The sequence below is a fragment of the Phalacrocorax aristotelis genome, chromosome 1 (assembly GCF_949628215.1).
Source record: "Phalacrocorax aristotelis chromosome 1, bGulAri2.1, whole genome shotgun sequence".
Classification (NCBI taxonomy): Eukaryota; Metazoa; Chordata; class Aves; order Suliformes; family Phalacrocoracidae; genus Phalacrocorax; species Phalacrocorax aristotelis.
In genome coordinates, this window is record NC_134276.1 from 188,400,907 (window position 1) to 188,424,979 (window position 24,073).

At 37.4% G+C, this 24,073-nt stretch overlaps 1 protein-coding gene across 3 annotated transcripts in view; it reads right to left on the reverse strand.

Annotated features, from left to right (window-relative positions):
• The window catches only part of IMMP2L (inner mitochondrial membrane peptidase subunit 2), a 483,378-nt gene that overhangs the window by 427,874 nt on the left and 31,431 nt on the right, over positions 1-24,073 (reverse strand). The window contains exon 4 of one of the 3 annotated variants that reach the window (XM_075081059.1): positions 20,343-20,486. The exons of the other annotated variants lie outside the window; for them this stretch is intronic. Coding sequence (XP_074937160.1) covers positions 20,462-20,486 — 25 coding nt within the window. The 3' untranslated portion in view covers positions 20,343-20,461. Of the gene's footprint in view, positions 1-20,342; positions 20,487-24,073 lie in introns of those variants that run through there. 3 annotated transcript variants of the gene reach the window in all.

Here is a 24,073-nt window from a genome sequence, read left to right on the forward strand (position 1 = left end):
CTGCCCCTCTACTCCACTCTCGTGAGATCCCACAGGAGCACTGCATTAAGCTCTGAGGCCCCCAGCATAAGAAAGACATGGACCTGCTCAAGCCGGTCTAGAGGAGGGTCATGAAGACGATCACGGGGCTGGAGCACCTCTCCTATGAGGACAGGCTGAGAGAGTTGGGGTTGTTCAGCCTGGAGAAGAAAAGGCTGTGGGGAGACCTTATCGTGGCCTTTCAATATTAAAGAGGGCTTATAAGAAAGCTGGGGAGGGACTCTTTACCAGGGCCTGTAGCAGTAGGACAAAGGGTAATGGTTTTAAACTACAAGCGGGTAAATTTAGATTACATATCAGGAAGACATTCTTTACTGTGAGGGTGGTGAGGAACTGGAACAGGTTGCTGTAAGGGATGAACCTGGAAAACTGCCCAACAGTGTCAGGGCCTAGTGTCACTCCTCTTGAGTGACTGATATCACAGCCACTCCAGGAAGCCGAAGCAGTGGAAGGTTCTAGAAGTGCCCGGCCGGTGGCCATATTTAGGGGCTCTGGCTCGCTCTCACAGGCTCTCTCTACACCAAATACCCCTGTTGGCAGGTCCAGTGCTAGATCCAGGACTAGTGATCTCTCCCCTCTTTCCCACGCCCAAGTTGTTAAGTAACGCAAGGCCTACCTTGATTTCCCATAAAGCCACACAGCTTAGGTAGATATAATTGTGAGACGGCCAATGTGTACAGAATACTTGTTCTATAGAAATCTCCCATTAAAATTGATGTTTATGTACAGACCTTGAGTGATATTTCACGTTAACCCACACGGAGGGGATCTGCAAATCTTAGTCACTCCCTGCCCCTGTCATTCAGGTGGGATGTGGCAGTTGCCCAGAGAAGCTGTGGATGCTCCATCCCTGGACGTGTCCAAGGCCAGGTTGGATGGGGCTTTTGGCAACCTGGTCTAGTGGAAAGTGTACCTGCCCAGAGCAGGGGGGTTGGAACTACGTGATCTTTAAGATCCCTTCCAGCCCAAACCATTCTATGAATCTATGACAGGATTATATGCCAAATAAATTAAATTCAAATTCTGTTACAAAAAATAAAAATAGCTAAGGGTTAGCCATTGTTCAAATAAGGTTTTTCCCCCTTTTTTAAATTTCAGTTTACTGGAATGTAATTTCTTTAACAGCTGTTCAGCTAAACAGTTAAGTATTAACAGAAGACTTGCCATCAATATGATTGCAAACATGCTTAATGCCTTTTTTAAACGTAAGTATGGAAAATCAGTAAAGAGGAATTAAGTCTGTTGATATTCAGCAGCATAATGCTACCTTTAAGGTGCCTCAGTCAGAGGACAGAATCCAAAGTACAAAGGCAGAAGTACAAAGTCAGGCTAAGAAATTCCTTTCATATTCATTTTCATAAATAAAAGCAGGTGTTTCACAAAGGCAGTCCAAAAAATCTGCATTTCTTATTCGCTACAATGACAAAGCAAAAATGGAAAATACCCAATTAATTGGATAATTAGGTGATCTCCTGGAACAATTTATCTTCAATAGCTACTGAATATTTTAACAATATATATGTCAGTGTTTATGAGCATAAGGGAGAACGGTTATGGTTTTAACGATAGGAATCAAATCTAGAAAATTAATCTGCCTTTGCCTGTGATAAACTATTATTTTAATAATTTCTAGAAGAAGTAGGGAAGTACAGGAAGTGTAGGAGGACAAAAAGCAAACTCAAATTGAGAAGTCAGTTATGAGTCTTCAAACCTTTCTTTAATAATTGTAATTTTTATCTGCATAGGTGTTTTTTCCAGTTTTCCATTTCATAGAACAGAATAAGCTGTAAACTGACTAAGGTATTTCTGAATTACCAGAAGAAACAAAAAAGTTTCAGTCTTAAGTAACATAATATTTGCAAGCTTCTGATAAATTTAATCATTTTCAGTTTGTTACTATTTCTGCCCCAAAACTCCCTTTGTACTAGAATGTTCCACATAACTCCTCTGTCATGAGGCAAACTTTAAATAAGGAAGGAAATCATCAAGAAAAGAAATTTACTAACCTTTCAGTTCCAAGGCTATATACAAAAGCAATGCTTGAAGAAGATAAATCATGGGATAATCCATTCAGTAATTTCACGCACATGTAATCTAGCCACTCAACAGAATGTGGCTGTGCATTTCTTTTTTAAATTTCAGTGAAAACTACAAATAAATCAAGTTCACAGAACACAAATACTAGATCTGGAACATTGATTACTAGATCAGATCAGTCCTAAACCTATTTTGATCATTTTGCACTGTAAGTATCATTTGGATTTGATTCTATTTTATAGATGGACAGAGACCTTAGATTTCTGTGTATTTCATGCATTACTAATAAACAGCAAGTCACTCCTGTGATCAAACAACACAAATAGTAGAAAAGGGATAGAGGTGTGATATTCTGAAATACAGAAAGCCAGACTTTCAGGAAAATGCTATTAAGACTGCATGCTGGTTTTGGCTAGAGTAGAGTTAATTTCTTCACAGTAGCTAGTATGGCTCTATGTTTTGGATTTGAGCTGAAAACAGCACTGATGATACAGAGATGTTTTCATTACTGCTGAGCAGTGTGTCCACAGAGTCAAGACCTCTTCTGCTTTCCAACCCACCCCACCAATGAGGAGGCTGGGGGTGCACAAGAAGCTGGGAGGGGACACAGCTGGGACAGCTGACCCCAACTGACCAAAAGGATATCCCACACCATATGACATCATGCTCAGCATTATAAAGCTGGGGAAGAAGAAGAAAGGGGAGGATGTTCAGAGTGATGGCATTTGTCTTCCCAAGTAACTGTTACGTTTGATGGAGCTCTGTTTTCCTTGAGGTGGCTGAACACCTGCCTGCCAAAGGGAAGTAGTGAATGAATTCCTTGTTTTGCTTTGCTTGCACGTGTGGCTTTTGCTTTACCTATTAAGCTGTCTTTATCTCAACCCATGAGTTTTCTCACTTTTACTCTCCCACTTCTCTCCCTCATCCTGGGGCAGGGACTGAGCGAGCAGCTCTGTGGGGCTTAGTTGGCAGGTGGGGTTAAATCACGACAGACTGTGGAAGCAACCAACCATTGACAAATTGTTAGAACTCACACAATAACCTTGAACCCAATCTGCCAGGTATGGCATTTGTCAAAAACGCCGAAACTTTGTACAGATGAGATCCCATAGTCACAATATGCCCCAGGAATTAGACCAGATACTGTGACAGTTAAATGTTGTCTGTCAACAGCTTTCAAAAAGAATGCCAGCAAGTGAAGAATATATACATATTTTAAAGCAAGTCACAGCTGACTTGGTTTAAATATGCATCACCTCAGTATTAAAATAATAATAAAAAATACAAAAATATAAACATCCACCCCCCACAAAAAAAACCCTGTCAACTCCACAGGTAAAAATGTTCCGTGTATGTCACTTCTCATGGTCTATTTTACATTAAGAGAGAAATTAAGTGTATGTGCCTGCATAATGCTACATTAAAGCAAGTTTCTACACACAATGAGGTTTCCACAGACAGTATTTATCAAAAAAATTCAAAACTGTCCCTCATAGTACAAAGTAGTTTGAAGATAGTTACAAAAGCAATAACGCTGAAAGGGCTTTCTTTCAAGCACATTTTTTTCTATCACTGAAAACGCACATATCTTGTTTCTTTACAGTAAAAGGAGGAAATTACAGGCTATTCTAGTATGCAAAGCTGCACAGTGATAAGTATGGCTTTTTAAGAAGCTGTCCCAAATTAAAAAAAAAAAAGAAGAAAAAAAGCTTTTGTGTGGTTGGTAACAAACTTACTAGATCAAAAATGCATTGATGATTTTACAGCATTTCATAATATTATGTGACACTACTAATATTTTTTACATATATATACACACATGCATATATACATATGTATACATAGATATCACACATGCTACTTTTTCTTGCAGCTGGGTGAAAAAAAAGCGATGAAAGGTGTGTGTGGGAGGATGACAAATATTGAGTTCCTTGAAATTGTCTCAGGCTCAAAAAGATAAAGAGCTGAACACAGTGTAGTTGACTGAATAAGTCTGGGTTTGTTTTTTTTCTGATGAGTAGTACACACAGACACAAAAGCCTTTAAAATGAAAAAGAACAACTATTACTTACAAAGCATATTTGGAAGTTGCACAACACTTCTCAAAGGTATTTGATATATACAGTCAAAAGTTACATCAAAACCTAAATCCTCAGGTTTTCTTCTAAGCCCATGATAGCACGTGCTAACTACACTATAAAATGATTTAGTATTTCCATTTGGATTTTCTTGCCCAGAGCAGACACTTTCCCCCTCTGGTATCACTCCTGTAACAAAACAAGAGGCAAGATATAGGATGTTATAACTTCTGTAATTTACCAAAATGGAGAGGAACCTTATGTCATACTCATGACGCTTGGATTTAAAGGAAGAAACCACAGTTTTTTCCATAACACAAATGTAATTTTCAGAATACATGTCACTAGCACTACCTATCCTGAGAACTCCAGGTGCCATGCAATAGTGCAAGAGCTACCTGACACATCTCTACCTTGAAGTAACAATGCTTTTTCAGTTACACTGATAAATGATTATTTGTTTTTGTGATGCAGTAGGTAATGCATTAAATCCCAGACTAAACCAAGCAGAATGATTTCTTTTCTGGGCTTTGCTGATTGTGCCTACAGCTTAAAATGTCAGCCTTCTGATTTCACAATATTATACAAAACAAATTCTATACCTTCTCCTAATGTAGTCCTCAGCATTTTCTCCAGAGAGAACAGTGCCAACCAGGCCATGAAATCATGCTACCTCCTACAGTAGTTCCATCTGAAGGAGAAAATAAAAAAAAAAAACCCACAAACCAAAAATACCATTAAAAACCTTATAACAATCATGCAAACATGCATCCTAATGCAATCATTTGTCTTCCTCATGTGCTAGAAAAAAAACCCCACACAACTACTTTACTCTAAGTTACATGAAGAGTTCAGTGTTCTACTCACATTAAAACCAGCAAACTTCTTTACAGATACAGATAATGATGGCTTTTAAGCAGAATAAACCACTATTCTCAGTTTAGAAAAACAAATGGCACTAACCACACTGTTGTACTACATACTGGTTACCAGTCTTTCAAGCCTTCTTTACTGATCAAAACTTCATTTTAAATAAACATATTTTTCACTTTGGCTTTTTGCCAGGTCATCTGCAGGCATCCAGTTCAGAAAACACTGGTTTTAAAAATCTTCTCCTAAGACTTGGAAGCTTAAGCAAAGAACTAGGAGAAGAAAAAAAAACAAATCACAAGTACCTCCAAGACACAGCAATAGTTATCCTCTATTTGACTTTACTGAGTTTAGGTTAATGACTTGAAACTTAGTCATCTACACAGGATAGCTATTTTAATTGCACTACAAAATATATTAAGGTACTATATCTGCAAGTCTTACTATAATATTATTAGCTGAGATTTTTCTAACTCTGAAAAAGAACATGAAAGTCAATACTGATCATGCAATTTTTCTTGATTCTCACAAGGAGCACTGTCTCTCACAGTATTCTTGTATCCATGTCAGGATACTTCAGCCTGGATGAGTAGAAAATCAAACATCTAAAAAACCAAAATGGTTGGATGGTCAGGCTGATAGGGTAGTGGTTCATGGGTGGTACTCTGCCTGGGGGACAGTAACAAATTAACTACTACACGTGTCTATCCCACCCTTTCAACTTCTTTATCAGTGACCTAGAGGTGACAGTGCATTGTCATCAACTTTTCAGATGACACCAAAACATAGGGATCAGCTGATACACTCACAGACAGGGAATCTAAAAATTCTGTCTCTAGTTTTGAGCTCCAAGAAAAGGAAAGACATTTGTAAAGTGGAGCATGTTCAGCAGACGGCCACCAAGCCGGTCAGGGGCTGGTGCACTAGCCCTGCAAGGAGAAGCTAAGGGAAAGAGCTTGCTCAGTCTACAGAAGAGATGGCTCTAAGTGGACGTAGCAGCATGCCAATACTTACCAGCTTATCAAGAAGACACAGCTGGCTCTTCACACTGGTATTTGGTGAGTGGACAAGAGACAACAGGCGTAAGTTAAAACAAGATAGGTTCAGACTGGATATAAGGAGAAACGTTCTCCCAGTGAGGACAGCGAGGCAGTGGAAGAGGCTGCCCAGAGACGTTACACAGTCTCCATCTTTGGAACTCTTCAGGACCCAACTTGATAAAGCCCAGCAGAACCTCGTCTGACATCATAGTTGGCTCTGCTTTGAGTAAGAGGTTGGACCTCCTGAGGTCCCTTCCAAACTGAATTACCCTATGATCAAGGATGTGACCCTGTGATCTATGTCTTCCAGTTTAGTGAACATATAAAGACATGTCCAACTTTTTTAGGTTTCCTATACATAGGCAGGCTTATGCTCAGAGTATGGAGTGCTTTGAGTAATTTCCACTAACTATAGTAAAAAGGAGTGCCTACTCTCCCCAGTTCTTTGCCTCGACCTCACCCCTAGTCCAAGTCAAAGCTGTCTGCAGAATTGCTCTTTAGTTTCAACAGCTGGACAGGCTGTCTGAAATATATGGCAAGTAAGTCTCAAGGCAGCATTCTCTAGACATAAAAGGCAGATCATCCTTTTAAGCCAGTATCTCAAAAGAAGAAAGATAAAGAAGCCAGTCGAAAAAATTTGCATCTGTGGGGAATTCATTCTGAGTAGGCATATCACCAAGAATGCTGATATAATTCTCATGTAAATTCACTGTGCAGTCTGAACAATATAAAGACAGCATTTCTCTCTTCTTCCCTCAGCTGGTGTTAGCTTTTAACCCATTATTAACCGTGTGCACCCAAAAAGACTTACAAAACAGCTTTTAAAGTTCAGTATAAAGTAGTTTATGATATCTTGACATGCTATGGTGCCATTAAAAGCTTCACATGCAGATAAAAGCTAGAAAACCAAACTCTAAAAAGAAATTGAATGATCTCTGACAAAAAAAGTAAATTTAAAATGAAAGAAGCATTATTAATATAACCTCTCACTGGAGAATGCCAGAAACAGCTCTACTTATTCAAGGACAAAATCATACAAATTAGGGATGTGAATTGGAAAATGACCCAATATACTATGAAGTCCTTCTTCTTGCTGCCAAAAATTTTTTTTCTACATCATGTATTATCCAGTGGTTTATCCTAGCAAGTTGAAGTAGATTAACTGTTTTCATAGTGTATTTCCTGTTACTAAGGTGAGGATTCCCAATTCAAGAGTCATGGCTCAACAGCATCACAGACAACTTTCAGAGGGTCACTGTTACTCTGCTATGTTAACTGAAAAAAGTCCTACTGTAAGCAGAGAAGCATACCTACAGGCAAAAATCTTGATTTGGAAAACATCAGAATGATATGCTAGTGTACAATTGTGCTGGTAGAAACTCAACATTTTCACAATAAGCAATTTGTTAATTCTGGTAATTTTGGTGTTAGTCACAGAATCACATAGAATTTCAGAATGGTAGGCGTTGGAAGGGACCTCTGGAGATCATCTTGTCCAACCCCCTGCTTGAGCAGGGACACAGGAACACATCCAAGCAGGTTTTGAATGTCTCCAGGGAAGGAGACTCCACAACATTTCTGGGCAGCCTGTTCCACTGCTCTGGCACCCTCACAGGAAAGAAGTTTTTCCTCATGTTTACCTGGAACTTCCTGTGTTCCAACTTGTGTCCATTGCCCCTTGTCCTGTCATTGGGCACTAATGAAAAGAGCCCAGTCCCATCATCCTGACACCCGCCCTTTAGATATTTATAGGTATTGATGAGATCCCCTCCCTCAGTCTTTTCTTCTCCAGGCTGAACAAACCTAAGTCTCTCAGCCTTTCCTCATAAGGGAGATGCTCCAGTCCCCGGATCATCTTCGTAGCTCTCCGCTGGACTTGCTCAAGCAGTTACCTGTCCTTAAACTGGGGGGCCCAAAACTGGACACAGTACTCCAAATGTGGTCTCAGTAGGGCAGAGTAGAGGGGGCGGATAACGTCTCTTGATCTGCTGGCCACACTCCTTTTAATGCATCCCAGGATACCATTGGCCTTCTTGGCCACAAGGGAACAGTGCTGGCTCATGGTCAACTTTTTGTCCACCAGCATTTGCAGGTCCTTCTCAGTAGAGCTGCTTTCCAGTAGTTCGGCCCCCAGCCTGTACTGGGGCATGGGGTTGTTCCTCCCCAGGTGCAGGACCTTGCACTTGCTCTTGTTGACTTCAGCAGGTTCCCCTCGGCCCAGCTCTCCAGCCTGTCCAGGTCTTGCTGGATGGCAGCACAGCCTTCTGGTGTATCAGCCACTCCTCCCGGCTTGATATCGTCTGTGAATTTGCTGAGGTTACACTCTGTCCCATCAGCCGTGTCAGTGATGAATATATTGAACAGTCCCAAACAAGTTATCATCTTCAAGGAGGCAAGATGATGTTAGAGGGTTTCTATAATGAAGACAGGCCAAAGACAGCACCTTGCTTTCAGACTTGTAAACTGAATATCACGTTTCACAATTCCACAGAATAAAAATTACCATTTTTATAAACTTCAGCGCATGAGGAATACAGAGCACTTGCTGACAAGCCATTAAGTGCAGCACTGCTACTGGGAGCATTATAATTAAGTGAAAAGCCTATTTTATTGGCTAATTATCATCTCTCATCTACCATGCTCTATTTTTGACTATTTGATGGAAACAGAATGCATGCCGTATGTCAGCAGGATATTACAAATACCAGTACCATCCCATAGATCTGTCCAATCAACAATCACTCACACAAATAGCTCTGGATAGCTTATCTTCAGCTCCTTCTCTTCTTGCATTTAGTGTCCTTATGTCTGGACTGAACTAAGCTCCATTCATTATTAATACTTTAACTCCCAGTTTTGGTTATGCAAAATACAACAATCAACCACAGTTGTGAAGTTTGATGCCAGAAGTAAGGACACCAATTCCAATTTTCCTCCCAAGAGTTAAACATGCAATGACAGTGAAAAATCTCTAGAAAGCCTGTCTATTTCCATCTATTAGAATTTAAATGCTAGAAAAGCATCACCTGAATCATGTTAAGCCCTTTCAGTACTACAAATGTTTTCCCTTCTAAAACACTGAATTTCCACATTTGTGCCGGTACATAATATAAGGCTGCAATCTACAAGTCCCTAAGGGAATCATGTCAATTGGCATTTTAAAAATTAATTCAGTGACCTACAATAATATGAGTTTCCTATGCACAATATTTGTCAGTAGGCAACATGGGAAGTTCAGAATTCATTTAGAGAGCCCAAGCTTTATAAAGGCAAGCAAAAATATTCTTGAACTGCTTCCTCTAACTTGGTAAGTGTCTTATGGTGAATGTCTGCAAATATAAGAACAAGGAAAAACTGAATATATGAAAGGGATCTGCATGCAGTGTGGTTAATATTTAAAACAGGAAGGAAAAAGGATGAAAAATTCCTAGCAGTATATGCCCATCCGGCTACGTGATTGATCTAGGAAGACAATCAGAGCTTGTGGAAATTTTGCAAGTCTTCTGGAAACTATAGCATGATAGGTCTCATATGTGCTTGGACGGCTCATTTTTAGTCACGATAAAGAAAATTTGCAACCATAAGCAGGTCTTCGGGGACAGAAGACCCCATCTAAAAAGGCTTAATATGTAATTATATCAGCACTCCCTCCTTCTGGTCTTATATTTCACTGAAATGTCAGAGGCGGCACTTCACTGAATGGATTTTGTAAATGAACCAAGCACAAAGAGTTGTGTACAGTTTCCCGGTGTTTGCTGTAGTAAGTACAAGTTCTCTTTAGAAGCAGCTTTTTTAAAGTGATCCCCACTATTTCATGAAGCATGTTACATTGTGCACGTGACTTTGGTTTATCAATAATACAGGGTCAGCATGGGATGGAGTTATCAAAATAAGGGTTTAGGTACAAATGCATATGAAAACTGAACAAGTTCTAAGTAAGGATGAGATACTAATACAATTATAATGCATTCAAATATTGGAATATTCCATACACTCAATATTTAAGATTAAACCGAAACACGAAAGTCACATGAATACAGAAGCAGAGTAGTCACTACTGAAACCTTAAGGAAAAAAATCTACAACTTTTAACTTCAAAATACTACTTAGAAAGCTATTCTCAAACATTTAAATGACACAGGCAAGAACCTATGCTTTTTGTTATAAAAACATAATACCTTATATCTGAACTATCTATGTAAAATGAAGTGCCTACAGAAGCAACCTACAAGAAGTGATTATTATTCCATGAGAGGATAACACAGTACATATTGCCAACTTTCCTATTTTATCATAAAGCCTAAGGCAGCAAACAGTTCAGAAAGTGCTTCATATGCAACTGCCATCTGCCTTTCAAGGATAGTCTTCATTTCCAAACAGCACTAAAAATTTCTGAAATGGTGGATAGGAATTATTTTCAATTCCTACACAGCATTTATTAACTCTCCGTACTTACCACTGGGCAAATATAAGTACAAAGCATCCCCACTCAAACCCTGTTCTCCACTTTTTTCTGGGCTATTCATAATTTAAATCAAGGAGCCTTTGCCATCCCACACCATATCCCTGCATAACACCAATTTTCATTTGGTCAAATATGTAACAACTGATTAATATTCTGAAAATTAAGATTCCCAGTAACATTACAATATTTGAACGGAATACATTAGTTCAAATACAGCAAAATGCCCACTATCACAGAACAAAGACCTTAAAGAAAAATTTATAGTAAGACAAATTTCTAATAAATTTATAAATAAAAATTTATAAATAATAATTTATAAATAATAATTTATAATAAGACAGAAAGACTACAAAGACTTCCTCCCGAAGATTAGCTTGGGGTTTAGGTTTTTTTTGTTTTGGGGTGGGTGTTAATATGTCCCTTATATAATGGTCAGGTTCTGGCTATACAGTCTGTTTCACTCAGGGAGAGTTGTATTCTATCAGCCATACCTACAGTTCCAGCAGAATTACTGTCCCTTTCTATAGAGTCACATCAGTGTAAGCACCTCCAGAAACATGCACCGATCCTTCCTGAGCAACTATCCAGGAAAATTAGGGCAGGTACAGCATCTCCCTACATCAAGACTCTCAAATAGGGGGCTTGAACTTCAATAACACTTGCTATTTTAATCCTACTTCTGTTCTCCTCTTAAACAAATAAGCAAACAAAGAAACAAAACCAAACTGGAACTCACACAAGACTATGTGAGCTTCATTACTGGAGATACTCAAAATGCCTAGTTAACTCCCTGCACAACCTGATCTAATATTAGCTCTTTTTTAAGCAGGTGTTTAGACCACAAAACTCCAAAGTTCTAAGTCCATAACTCCACAGTTAGGAGCTAAACTATTTTATTATTATCAGAGAAGCAAGAAAGCCAGACCCCCTAAGAATGACAGAGAGGGAAAAACAGTAGCGCAGGAACTAAAGGCCACTAACAAGCCAAAACTAGTGTTACGGTGATGAATGGTAGGAAGAAAATCAGATAAGTATCTGACATCTGTATGGGAAAAGCTGGAATCCACCTGAAGCAAAAAATAAATTTCACTGATAACTAGTTTTTTATTTTTGCTGAACCTATACCTACTGATTACTTCACCTGCTTCCAAACAGAGCCAGACTGAAAGCACAAACTCTGAACTGAAATTGCAATAATCTTGAAACCTCTGGAAAAGACACTTTTGAAAGATTGCAAATGAAACTGCAAAAGTGAAGGAATTCCTTGAAGAATCTTTTATTCATTTTAAACGAATAAGTCAGACTTATAATTAAGGCACTTGGCAGATTTCATTATAACAGATCAGATACTAATTCAGTTCAGATAGCCAAAGCTGCAGGGTGGAGGGCGAGGGGCAAGGAACTAACAAAAGATATGACTTCACACTTGGAAAAGAGTGATATGTGATATGGCAGGCTGCAGAAATCACTGAGGACAAAAAGAAAATGCCCAAACAAACAAACAAAACAAACAAACAAACCAAAAAAAAAACCAAAAAAAACCAACACACCACACACAAAACCTTGCTTTGGCTACAGAAGAAAATAAAAAGAAATTGAAGAATACAAAGTGAAAACTTCAGAGAACCCTCACAAAGGAAATACTGCGAGAAATAGCGTAAGACAAGAAGCATATGGAATGTAGGGCCACACATAGCATTTGCAAAACAACGTACAACTGCAGGTGATGCAGCCAAGAGCTGCCAACTCAGAGAAAGGAGAAAGAAGTCACATCTGGCAAGCATACATGCATCAAAAAACCAGCAGATACAGCACTGCAAACCTGCTTAGAGGTGATGCCTGCAAGATCCAACCTGGAAACGGACACTTCTTCGAAATAACAGAAAGCCTTGTGAATTTAGAGCTAAATTTAGGCTGTCTCAGGTAAATGTTATTTCTGGAAAATTCTTTATAAACATAACTAGAATCAAAGCATCGATAGAGAGGACAACCAAAATTGAGAGCTCAGAGTAAAGAATTAAAGATTATATGACTCCAAACTAAGGTGGCTAAAACAGAACTAGGTAAGCTTTTTTTCTTACTGTCATGATGAACAGAGATAATACAATCTTTTAGAAATTCTAAAGCTTTAAATCTTGTGCAGTAAATACCAGTACAGAAAAATATAGAAGTAAAAAAACTGTGCTGGTATATCAAGATTCTAGTGACCCTTTATTTTTAAAATATGCTTTCTCAAAACTAGCCTTATGTCCTCTACTACTTCCACCTCTGAAAGAGAATGGTAAATTGGGATGATATATATCACAATGAGTTGAAGGGTATCAGAAGCTCCAGAAAAATTCTGTTTTTTCTTTCCAGGAAAGTAATGTAGTATTTTGATCAATGTAGAGAATGCAAGTAAGACTAGAGACCTCAACCTCTTCTTCCACTGTCCATCTCATTAAACCTAGGCTGGGTTGTCCTGACACATGCCCTTGCTCTGGGAAATCGAGAGCTGAGAAAGGCCTCAGCAATGCGTCACAACAGCTGCACCAGACACAGTCTCCTCTTTCCAGATGAAGGTCACAAGCTAGAACAAGGAGCAGTCAGGATACAAGAACAAGGCTGTCAGGAAAAGAGGAGGAAAACACTTTAGGAAAGGAACCAGTAGAAATAAGAGGAAGGTTCTTCATTCCTCTGCACTTCTGCACTTTAAGTGCCACAGACAAAATTATTTATCTGCCCACAGAAACAAAGCATTGGCTAGCGAAAAGGGGAGAACTGGAAGCCTGTGCTCAAAACAGAGATACATGATTAGGAGAAGGGCAAAAGGGTGGATTGCCTAGACAGGATCACAAGAGGTAGATTTCCTGGATTATAAGATACGAAGGTTATTGTGAGGAAGAGGAATAACAGTAGACTGGTTTCAGGGTAAAATATCCCTAAACAAGGCAGGAGAGCTAGTTCAAATTCGCCAAACTTTTGACGAGTGTTTCAAGAAAGTCTAATGAGTGGACCCCATAGGAAAGTGCAAGAGTATCTATTTCACTGATCTTGAGTAGGTTTCATTATTTGCAATGAGCCTTTCAGCACACAAGTTTCAGGTGGTAGGGAGCTTTGGCCACACTTCCAAATGTGGACATTCCCAAGGAAACTTTACTGATAGAAATTAAATACCAAGAAAATTTATATACCACCAGGATTACATGGATTTTCAGAAGATATATTCTGGACCTAAGTGCTACAACAAAAATAATCAAATCCATCAGCACCTCTAGATACTCCTACAATAACATGTCAACTCTAGTAGCACTGTGTAACCATTTAATATCATACTGATCTCTCAGCAAAGGACTTTGGTTTTTAATCTTTGTTGATTCTATCAACTTACAGCAACAGCAATGTCATTTCACTTTTTACTCGTTTACTCTCTGCATTATATGATGGTATTATTCTGCAGGTTTTATTTCAAGAAATAAGGATACTGTCAAATAAAAGGTCATACACAAAATTTAAGAATTTCTTGACAGTTTTGAAGACTAATTTGCATAAAAGTAGGAAGAGTAGCCTCACCTCACATCTCACCAACTTGGTTATTCTTTTCCAACAATGAGAGTTTATTTTTTATTTGATTTGGTGATTTTCATAATTGTCTTTTTTCCTTTAGAAATGAAAGACTGTGGATAAGTAAAGTTACTCCATATGATTTTTGATACTATGAACTTCTACACTTGCAGTTGTTTCCCAACTGAAATGCATTTCTTCCAGGTTTATCAAACCTTCCAATGTAGAAGTATGGAAGTTGAATCTTCCATCCTTCTCAAAGCTCAAATTCTTGGAGAGATTGTAAATCCTGCTTCACATAATGGTAGCAGACATCTGAATCAAAGGATTACACTTCATTTCAGTGACATCATATAAAGGTGTCACATGATGAAAGAAATAATGGGGCTACATTTACAGGTGGCATTCCTTTGAATGCCGTGTTTAGAAGCATATTTGAGCCACTGCATAATGGCTTCTGTCCTCCTTTATAAATCCTCCTATCAACGACTGGTTGGTGGACAAGAGCCACTTCATCTGTCATACATATCAAATTAGATGGCGTGGCAACAAAAATGCTCTGGAAAAGCTTAAAATGTCAGCGCAACAGTAGGAAAGTATGGAGACGACACAATGAGTACGTGCACGGTGCCCAGTTGGAATGGACAGCTTTGTGTTATTTGAATATCTAAAGTATTCAGCATACACTCCCAAATCTACCAAGAGTTTTAGCCTGGATATGACCCAGACAGAATTCTTAGGTGAATTTGGTGACTTCTCTGGGGCACAAACCTCATCTTCTGAATTTCTGTAAAACATTACATTCCCTACAGTAAACTGCAAAAAATTATGCCATTCTTCAGAAGCAAGATGTTTCTTCAGCAGTTACTACATACCTTCAGAAAATTCATTCCACACACAAACACATATTTCTGATACCATCCTAAAAAAGGAGAGTCTTCCCCAAAAACAGAAAATCCAAACTATGGCACTTGCTAGAAAAACAATGGGCATGTAGCTTTAACCAGGTAGCTAAAACACCGTAAGATGGCAACTGCTTCCTTTACTTCAGAGTAAATATACAATTTTAGCTATACATGTATACAGTAATGAACTAATTAAATGAGAAATTCACATGGAAAATAGAAACTAGATGGATGGGTTGCTTCTTCTAGACAGGAACACAGCTTTGACACAAAATCAGACTACAACTGGGAAATAATATTTACAGAAAAATGTTCCCTTTATCCTCAACAAGCATACACATTCTTTCTTGTCAGCTGAAAAAGTTCATAGTAAACAGTTCTAAAGGAAAAAACGTGGCTTGAAATCCTCCAAGATAAATCTCTCTCTGATGAGGAATGATCCAAGTTCATTAAACTTTACACAGCACATTCTTCACCATAAAAACAACACAGAGAAACAGAAAAAAAAAAAAAAAAAAAAGAAAAAGAGTGCATGGGGAAGAGATGAGAGAAGGGCAGACTGAGTTTTTTCTGACTCTGAACCACGATGTGATTCCAAATATAAATGAAGTTGAAATACCACAGCGAAGTTTTCCTTATTCTACCAGCAGAGGTAGTTTCTTTCCTCTTTTACTTGTTATATCAGTATCATGAAAATCCTAAAAGAGCAGCTGCTTGTCACAGGGTGGAAGTGAAATTAAGCAGACTTGCTTGGCAGCTTAACTACTGATTAGAAAAAAACTGCTTCAGTTCATAAAAGATATTGCTATGCATCTCAGTGAATCAACCTCCTTCCAAATTTCATTAAGACCCTTGCTGGTACATAGCTGATAAGCAATCATGGCTTGTTTTTTTTTTTCTGTAAAACATCTTTTTGTTATGGTACTTATGAGCATGTGAGACCGCTAGCTCATGCAGCATTCACCTCAGTACTTAATACAAGCTGAAACCAAGCTAAAAGTATATTCTGATAGTACAGCATACTGTCAGAATAGAGATGTAGCCACAGCAAAGATACATTAGCAGAAATGTTTCTGTCAATCAAAATTCAAACAGTAAAAAGATTATAGATAGTGTTTCCATTCAGAAGGTATCTTTCCATATCTATATGCAAATCTATAATTATAAAAAGTCTTGTTTTCTATATGCAATATTTACAACACATATCTGCTTCATATAGAGACTCCAGTTGCCATTTATTACACTTTAAACTGAAATGGGTCTTATTTAGCAGGAAATCAATTCTTGCCCTTAATTCTATCAGAGTATGAGTTGTCTGCCTAGAAAGCAATACATCAGCTACAAATTTATGGCTCAATATGGATACCAGCCCACAGCTGAAAATTTGCAGATCTATATAACCAAGCACATTAAACAGTCCTCCTGGGTAACGTATAACCAGAAGTAACTCTCATAATTCAGCACACACTATGGGAAGAGCTATTACAACCACGTCTGTTCACCCTTTTTGGTCCAATCCATTTCTGAAAGAAGCTGTGCATATTGTCAACATAATGAATGAAATCACAAGACTCCTCATAAATTTTAAACGTCCTAGGGGGTTTCTTCACCTTCATGTGAAGTCTGAGTACTATATGCTTAAACTCAAGTGCTTTTGGTTTTTTTTTTTAAATTAAATTATGTATTTTGATGAATGTGCTCTTTTATTGGCTACATCAGCATTCTGTAAAATGCCTGAAAGTGAAAACATTCAGCAATATCATAGCTGTGTTTTCTTAGATTAGTCCTGTTTTACTGTATAATCCCTTCAAACTACACTGGTTTTCATTACAGTAGAAGCTCTTCCCATATATCTTTCATCATGCCTTAGAGATTCTATTATTTATTTTAGTATGAAGGACACTATAAAAATAAAATTTTTTTAAAATGTACCATGAAATTCCTTAAGGAAGGGGGTTTTATATCATTCTAAGAAAATAATCTCTGTTTTCTAGTAATAGAGAAAGAGCATCACTTCATTGTAAATACAAGATAAGAATACTGCACATCTTCTGTTCTGTCAAATGTAGTAACACAGAATATATTTTGTCCTTTGTAAAGCAAATGTTCCCTAGAATAATCCTTTTATAGAAGAAGCTTTGCTGGGTTATTTTTATAACTGAACTAGAAAGCAACCAAGTGAGTACGTCAGTGTTGGTCAGAGTTCGGTATATTTAGTAAAACAAAGTCTTTGTTCCTATTATACAGCAGCCTTCAATATTGTCATGACATTCTTTTATCAGTAAAAGGAAAATATTTGAGAGGCTGTGAATTTCTAAACTTAAACCAGTAACTGTAAAAAAGGAATCCCTTGTGCAATAAAAAGTACAAAACCAGATTTACTTTAGTTTAAAGGCTACCATTTTCTTCAATCCACCTTGCTCCTCTCCTTGAACCATTACTGTTTCCACTAATTTTAACACACAGCAGAAATGTATTACAGCAGAATTTTGTAAACAACAAATAAATTGGTTTCAGGCAATACATTATGATTCATTAGTATGAGAAATAAAAAAAGAGCAGCACAGGTGTGGAGATCTTTGAGTTTTTGTTCTGTCATTTGGGAAAAAGTAGTATTTGTAGCATTCATAATAAACTTTGAAGTTTGATAGCAGAATTTTAAACCATCATTAAAAAAACCCCTACATAAACCCAATACACCTGGCTGGGCACATTTCTCACTATAATACAGCAGAGAAGTTTAATTTTGAAAGTACACGAACCTTTCTCCTGTTTTCTTATTTTGCATAGATTTCACAATGATGGTCTTCACAGATGTAAGTTAGGAGTATAAAAAAAGGCAGAAGCAACTAAAAATCAAATAAATATACCTCATCCTGAGAGCACCATCACTAAATAATCATGGATATGAAGAAAAATTATCATGGCATTCATTTTCCTCTTCCAGAACTGCTTCTTCAAATACATCCTGATATCACTAAGACATGAATTTAATCCTAGACACAAACCATGTAACTTGGAGCTAATGATAACGGAAGACACAATGTTCATGTCAGAACTGAACATCCAATCTATTCATACCTTCCTACAGTACATGAAGTACAGAAACTGGAGATCATCTTTGAGTACTTCGTCATTTTGCTACAATATCTATTGAAAGGAAGGTGAAGTTTGACCAAGAAATACACACTCTACACATAACTGGCAACTTCTTATGTTTGAGAAAAGTTCTAACCAATGGTGTGAAGACTGTGCTCAGACTCGCGTACATCCCAACCTGGATTCTACATAAAGAGCTACTGAGATATTCAATACTGGCACAATTCTCAGCTAAATCTGAAATCCAAATTTGAAACCTAATACCCAGATGCATGGATTTCTGATATCCCCTGGATGAAGAACAAAAAATACCTGATAATTTTTGCACTTTGTTGCCACAGGAGGTTGTAGAGAGAGGTAACTTTTAGTAGTTTATGGATTAGCTGTCGCTGAATTTGTTTAGTTTTAAAAGGATGCTGGACAGATTCAGGGACTACATTAATGGAAAGAAGCATATCCAACGGCTGTCAATGCTGAGGAACTCCAAGGGGAATTGACCACAGACAGGGAAACCACACAACACTTGCCACCTTCTTTTGCTAGTTTTGGAAATAGATGCTGGCATAAATGTTTTCTTTGTCAGAGATTTCCTATAAGTAGCCTTAGATTTCATTGGACTTAAAATCTCCACATCCCAATATCTGACCGCCCATTTTATTTTGGCAATTGCTGTGCCAGCAACTTAATTTATAAATCTGTGGTTTAAAAGATCTCCTAGCTACCCTTCTACCAGAGCCCTCACCAAAGGACTTCAAGATTTATTTTGGCTTGCAATAAGGTGGGGCTCAGCTAGCTTTCATGTATTTGTTCCTAGATTAAGGTACTGCTCCTTTTAAACCTTGAACACTTAACAAGAATCAAAATTATATTGTTTTAAAAGTGTTATGAATGTTGACTTTAATTTTATAATCTCACTCTAGTGCAGAACAAAATGAAACAAACCTTTTTCTACATGATGAATGCTATTTCTTGGTAATGTTGTTTTTGCAAGTAAAATCTCTGTCAGCTACTTTTAGGATGCATACAACACAATGTCCTTACAACCATCCACCATATTTATTGGAACACAAGCCTTTATGTAACACTGTCACCTCCATAAATTCATTTAATAAATGAATTTCATTAATTTTTTTCAAATTATTTGCATCAATTGGCATTTAATTTATCATTCTTTATGCTCAGTTCACAAGTCTATACTGCACTTCCCAATAGTCTACCCTATTTAAGTGTCCAAAGCTTTATCTTAAAAATCTCAGAGACTATTATTGCCTGTTGTTTTTGGTAAAGCTTATCAAATGGGAAGGAGTTACAATACAGTGCAGTAGATTTACACCCAAGTTGGTTATTAATGGGGACAGGTAGCCTAAGAAAGGAAAGGAACAGGAAGAAACCAGGAATGAAGAAGAAACTAAAAGGTATTATCTGCTCTGACAGAATCAGAGATAATTGATTATCCTAATAACCTCACTCCCTTCTGAAACTGTTCCATTCACCATGTTAAATGTAGGCATCAATAAAGGACCCAAGGGTCAGAAGTTCCCATTATAGTCAATACTATCAATGGAGCCTGCGTTTTGATGTCCCACTTCTGATGTGTCTATTTGAGTGGAGCTGAATCTTTCTCTGTTACACTAACACACCCAATGTTAATGCAGTACACTATTAGTCAAAGACGAAGTTTGGATTGTACAGTAGCCAAAGCCCCTGTACTGTTTTAAAGCCCCTGTAAGCTGTTTTAAAGTGCAAGAGCATAAACAATAAGTATTTGGTTAAATGTTTATGTATTTAAATGAAAATATTTCTTTCAATTCATCATTTGTGTGAGAACTTCAGCATTCTCTTTTAAACCCTTGTCATAAAATACTGCTTGAAAATCCTCTTAGATCAATGTGGTGAGAATCTAATTAAATCAAGTTACTGAACTGTATCCATAAACAGTGGTTTTAATTCTGTCAACTTAGTATCACTAATGCCATCCATAAATTTTGTCACGTTTACAAAGAAACCATGAAAAAGTCACAGTTTCACTACATAAGTTATGCTCTCTTGTGTGACTGTAATGGGCTTTGTTAGGATAACAGCAGCCAGCCAATTTACAATTTTCAGGCTTCATTTTGTCAGCATCTGTGATCCAAGGGGTCATTCATTAAATTATGACCTTTTATCTTCCATGTGGTTTAACAGACAGAGAAGAAGGAAGGGAAGAAGAAAATATTGATGTAAATACAAGAACAGTAAGGAAGACTCCCCAATACTATTTAATTACCTGCAAGTATAACTCATTAACAGATGCTTTATCACAACAGCATGAAAATTTGGCTGGAACATTGAAGGCCCTTGTTGGTCAGCTATTACCATCTCACAAAAGGAGGTTCCCAGATACATTCAGTGAAGAGCAAGAGATGTCACCCTGAAATTTAAGATATAACATGGAAAATATTTTTTTCTGAACATAAGCAAATTCCATGCAAATAACCCTTAAAATTGTATGGTGAAAGAAATTCAAATAATTTCATTACTATTTCATCACCTAGTTCAGGGACAGCAGTGGAAAATTCATATAGAAATATGTTTTTAATCTAAATTAAAATCCACAGCATCTATTTGGCCCATCATTTAAAATAAAATATCTAAGGATAATTGATAAAAACTAATTTCTGGAAGTGCTCATTTTTCTCCATTAACTAGAGAGAAATTCTGGTGAGTAGGCTTGATTTATGATGTTTAACTATTAAAACAATAGAGATAATTGGAGTAAGTTTAATGCAGAAACCCCCCTTGAGGCAACAAAGAAATCTATGTGGACTTTCTTGAACGATGATGCTTTTGTCTAAAATCAGCACTCTTAGGCATGGCAAAATATAAATAAGAATAAAATAATAGCCTAGGGGCTTCATCCTTAAGGCTTCATTAGAGACCCTTCAAATAAAAAAAAAAAAACAACAAGCCAAAAGATGTGATGAAGAGAGGAAATAGATTTGCTTAGTGGCCAAACTTTAACAGATGAACTAGTCTGTTGCAAGCACTGAAAAAGGAAAGTATTAATGTAACCTGTTTGTTTAAGGAAGTCTGTAATGATAAAATAAAACAGACCAAAACCAAATCAGCAGTAAAATTAAGATGTCAAAACTCCTCTAGAATTTCTGCTGCATAGAGATTCCACCAAAATGCAGCTAGGATCAGCAAAACCAAAACAATCTCTTCAAGTGTCAATCATATAACTGTTTTTCTCCATCACAGGCCTGTTGTCAGCTTCCTTGTTTTCTCTCTGATGTTTCTGTATGTGTTTACTAGGACTGGTTGAAAGTGGCAAGACTGACATCCCAAGATTTACACACTCAAATTGAGTGGGAGTTGAAAAGCAGTTCATTGTCCAGTAACACACCATCTGTGGCTTGGGTAGGACCTTGGATACAAATGCAATCTAAGCACCAAAAACCATTTATGGGAGAGAAACATAAATATGTTTCTTTAGCACCCCTCTGTATAAATCTCATAATCACATTGGTTGCAGTGCTACAAATTCCCTTCAGCTTATTAGTATCCTCCTTAATATAACAATCCAAAGACACTGAGAAAACAACTTTAGGAAGAGATCTCATTTGCCTGTAAATACACAAGTCAGAATTATTTTTTAAGAACTATTTTTTAAGTCTTCTGATTTTTTGAAGCAGTTTAAAATATATATTGGATTTAGACCCTACAGACAGAAAGTTGAGAGTAACCTGGGCTGTAGGTTGGACGAGCAAGATGGGGATTACAGTCTCTCTTCTCACAGGCAATATAAACCTCATACGCTCTAGGGAATTACAACAACAGGGGCTCCAAATCCTTTCACGATCTAGGTTCTCAGCAGCACCAACCATTGCTTTTGTTCCAAATCACCCAGGGAAAGGAGAAAATAACTGACTTTCATAAAGAGCACACACATTTAAGAACTTTTTGCAATGAGTGTGGGTGATATGCTACAGTCATTCTGCTACTGCATGCCAACTGTTTCAAAATATGACCTCTGTGTGTCCATAATTTGTATTGCCCAAACGGATTATGCAATCTGAAATCAGTATACAAATATTACATATGAATAATAAGCATTATTAAATGATTATGGAAGCCTCCTATTTGCCAGCATGTATATCATAGATACTTTTTAATAATAATCTCATCAATTCACACCTGTTAAGAATTGTGCTATTACAGTTCACAAATTCCTCGTGTGACTAATTTTCTTCCTGAATTAAAGATAATTTTGAATATCAGCTATTTGTACTAGTCTACATTTGTTCACCTTTTGTTCTTGGATCAAACTTCCACAGCAATCTCCATAATCAGTTTATTCTTAGAAAAGACATGGGAGATCTAGCAGGAATATATGAATACAGGAATCACAAACCTGTTACATTCAATGTGCCTGTTTAAAAAACAGGGTTCTTCATGAGACAACATTAAAAATTGTGTGACTTTTATCTTTATGTAGATGAAACTCATGACAAAAGCAGTATTGACGTGTTTTATTTGCTCACTTTGTCAACTGCAAGTATGATCCAATCAGAAAAAAATCAGAATCTTTACTGAGCCCACTGCAGTATCAGTCATATTACTATTAACATATCAAAAAGCAGGAGTATAACCGGTAGATTAGAAGTACCAAAATGGATTATTTCTAGCCTGAAGTAATGCTTTGTGCTAATAAGACCAAATGCTCTGTACATGTTGTCTGAACACCAGGGACTGACACATGTTTGCTAGCCCTGCTGCTACCATCTAGACAATATACTTGTTGCTGAGATGTAATACCTCATGAGCTTTTAGCAAACAGTACACAGCTGCACACAGGAATTGAAACAAGCCACACAGTAGAGCTAAATGTAGTTGCTAGCAGAAATTTCTAGAATAGCCCAGGAGGACTTTTACAAATCAGGACATGAAGAGTCCCTTCAAATTTAAATTTCCCTTGGCGGTTAACTGCTGCTGCATTAGCAAATCTTGTGAACTGAAAAGCCCTGCTGAGCTGCCCTGCATATAGTTATAGCACCGCTGAAATCCAAAACACAACTGTTAGAGTCTTTGCAAGCTCTAAGTATTTTCAAATGTCTCAATTCATTCACATACAGACTAGAGAGAGATGTTATACCTGATCACTAACCGCAGCTAAAAGCTGATTAAAACATACAAAAAAACAAACACACACAAAAAAAAACTTGTTAAGTGTTATAAAGGAGGAAGGGGAAACTATGTAGAATAGACAGCTGGAATAATGGTGGCAGATTTTAGGAAAGTGGGAGACAACAGCTCCTGAGCTGCACACCGCAGTCGTCCAGTTTTAAAGTAACACAACACAGAAACAACTATTACACTGTCTAAATACATACATAAACCTCAGCACCCTTAATGCATTCACAAACTCTGTAATCTCTTCAACATCAGAAATGGCCAAAGGATTACAAATGAGAACTGACCAGAATAAAAAATTGGAAAGCCAGCTACTCAAAACTTCCTCAAAGAAAACCACTGAGAGAATGCCCAAAAAGGAGAAATGGAAAGGAAAAGAAAGAGCAGGAAATATTCTATATGAATGTGTTCAGCTGTTTTATCAAAACTAAGAAGCATCTAGACAAAGTTTCAGATACTAAGATGCACTTCTTTTCTGCTAAATTTGGGTTCAGACACTCAGAGATCTTTTGTTTTGCTATATCACGTTTGATCTAGTATTAGCTAACACGTGTTCACAACACCATAAATTTCTCCCAACATCACACCTTCCCATCACTGTCAGTTTTAAAACATATGGCATGAGATTCCCTCTCTCTCAATTAAGCAGCAGTACTGCAGTCCCGCTGATGCAGAAAAAGCACTGTCTGACCACAGGAAAGCATAAGGTTTCATGTAGTAAGGGTGACAAGTGTTCATCTTATTTTAAAAGTCTAGCTAACTTTCAATATTACAGTCTGGATATCATGGGATAACGTAAAGGTCAAACATTTTCCTAGAAGGTCA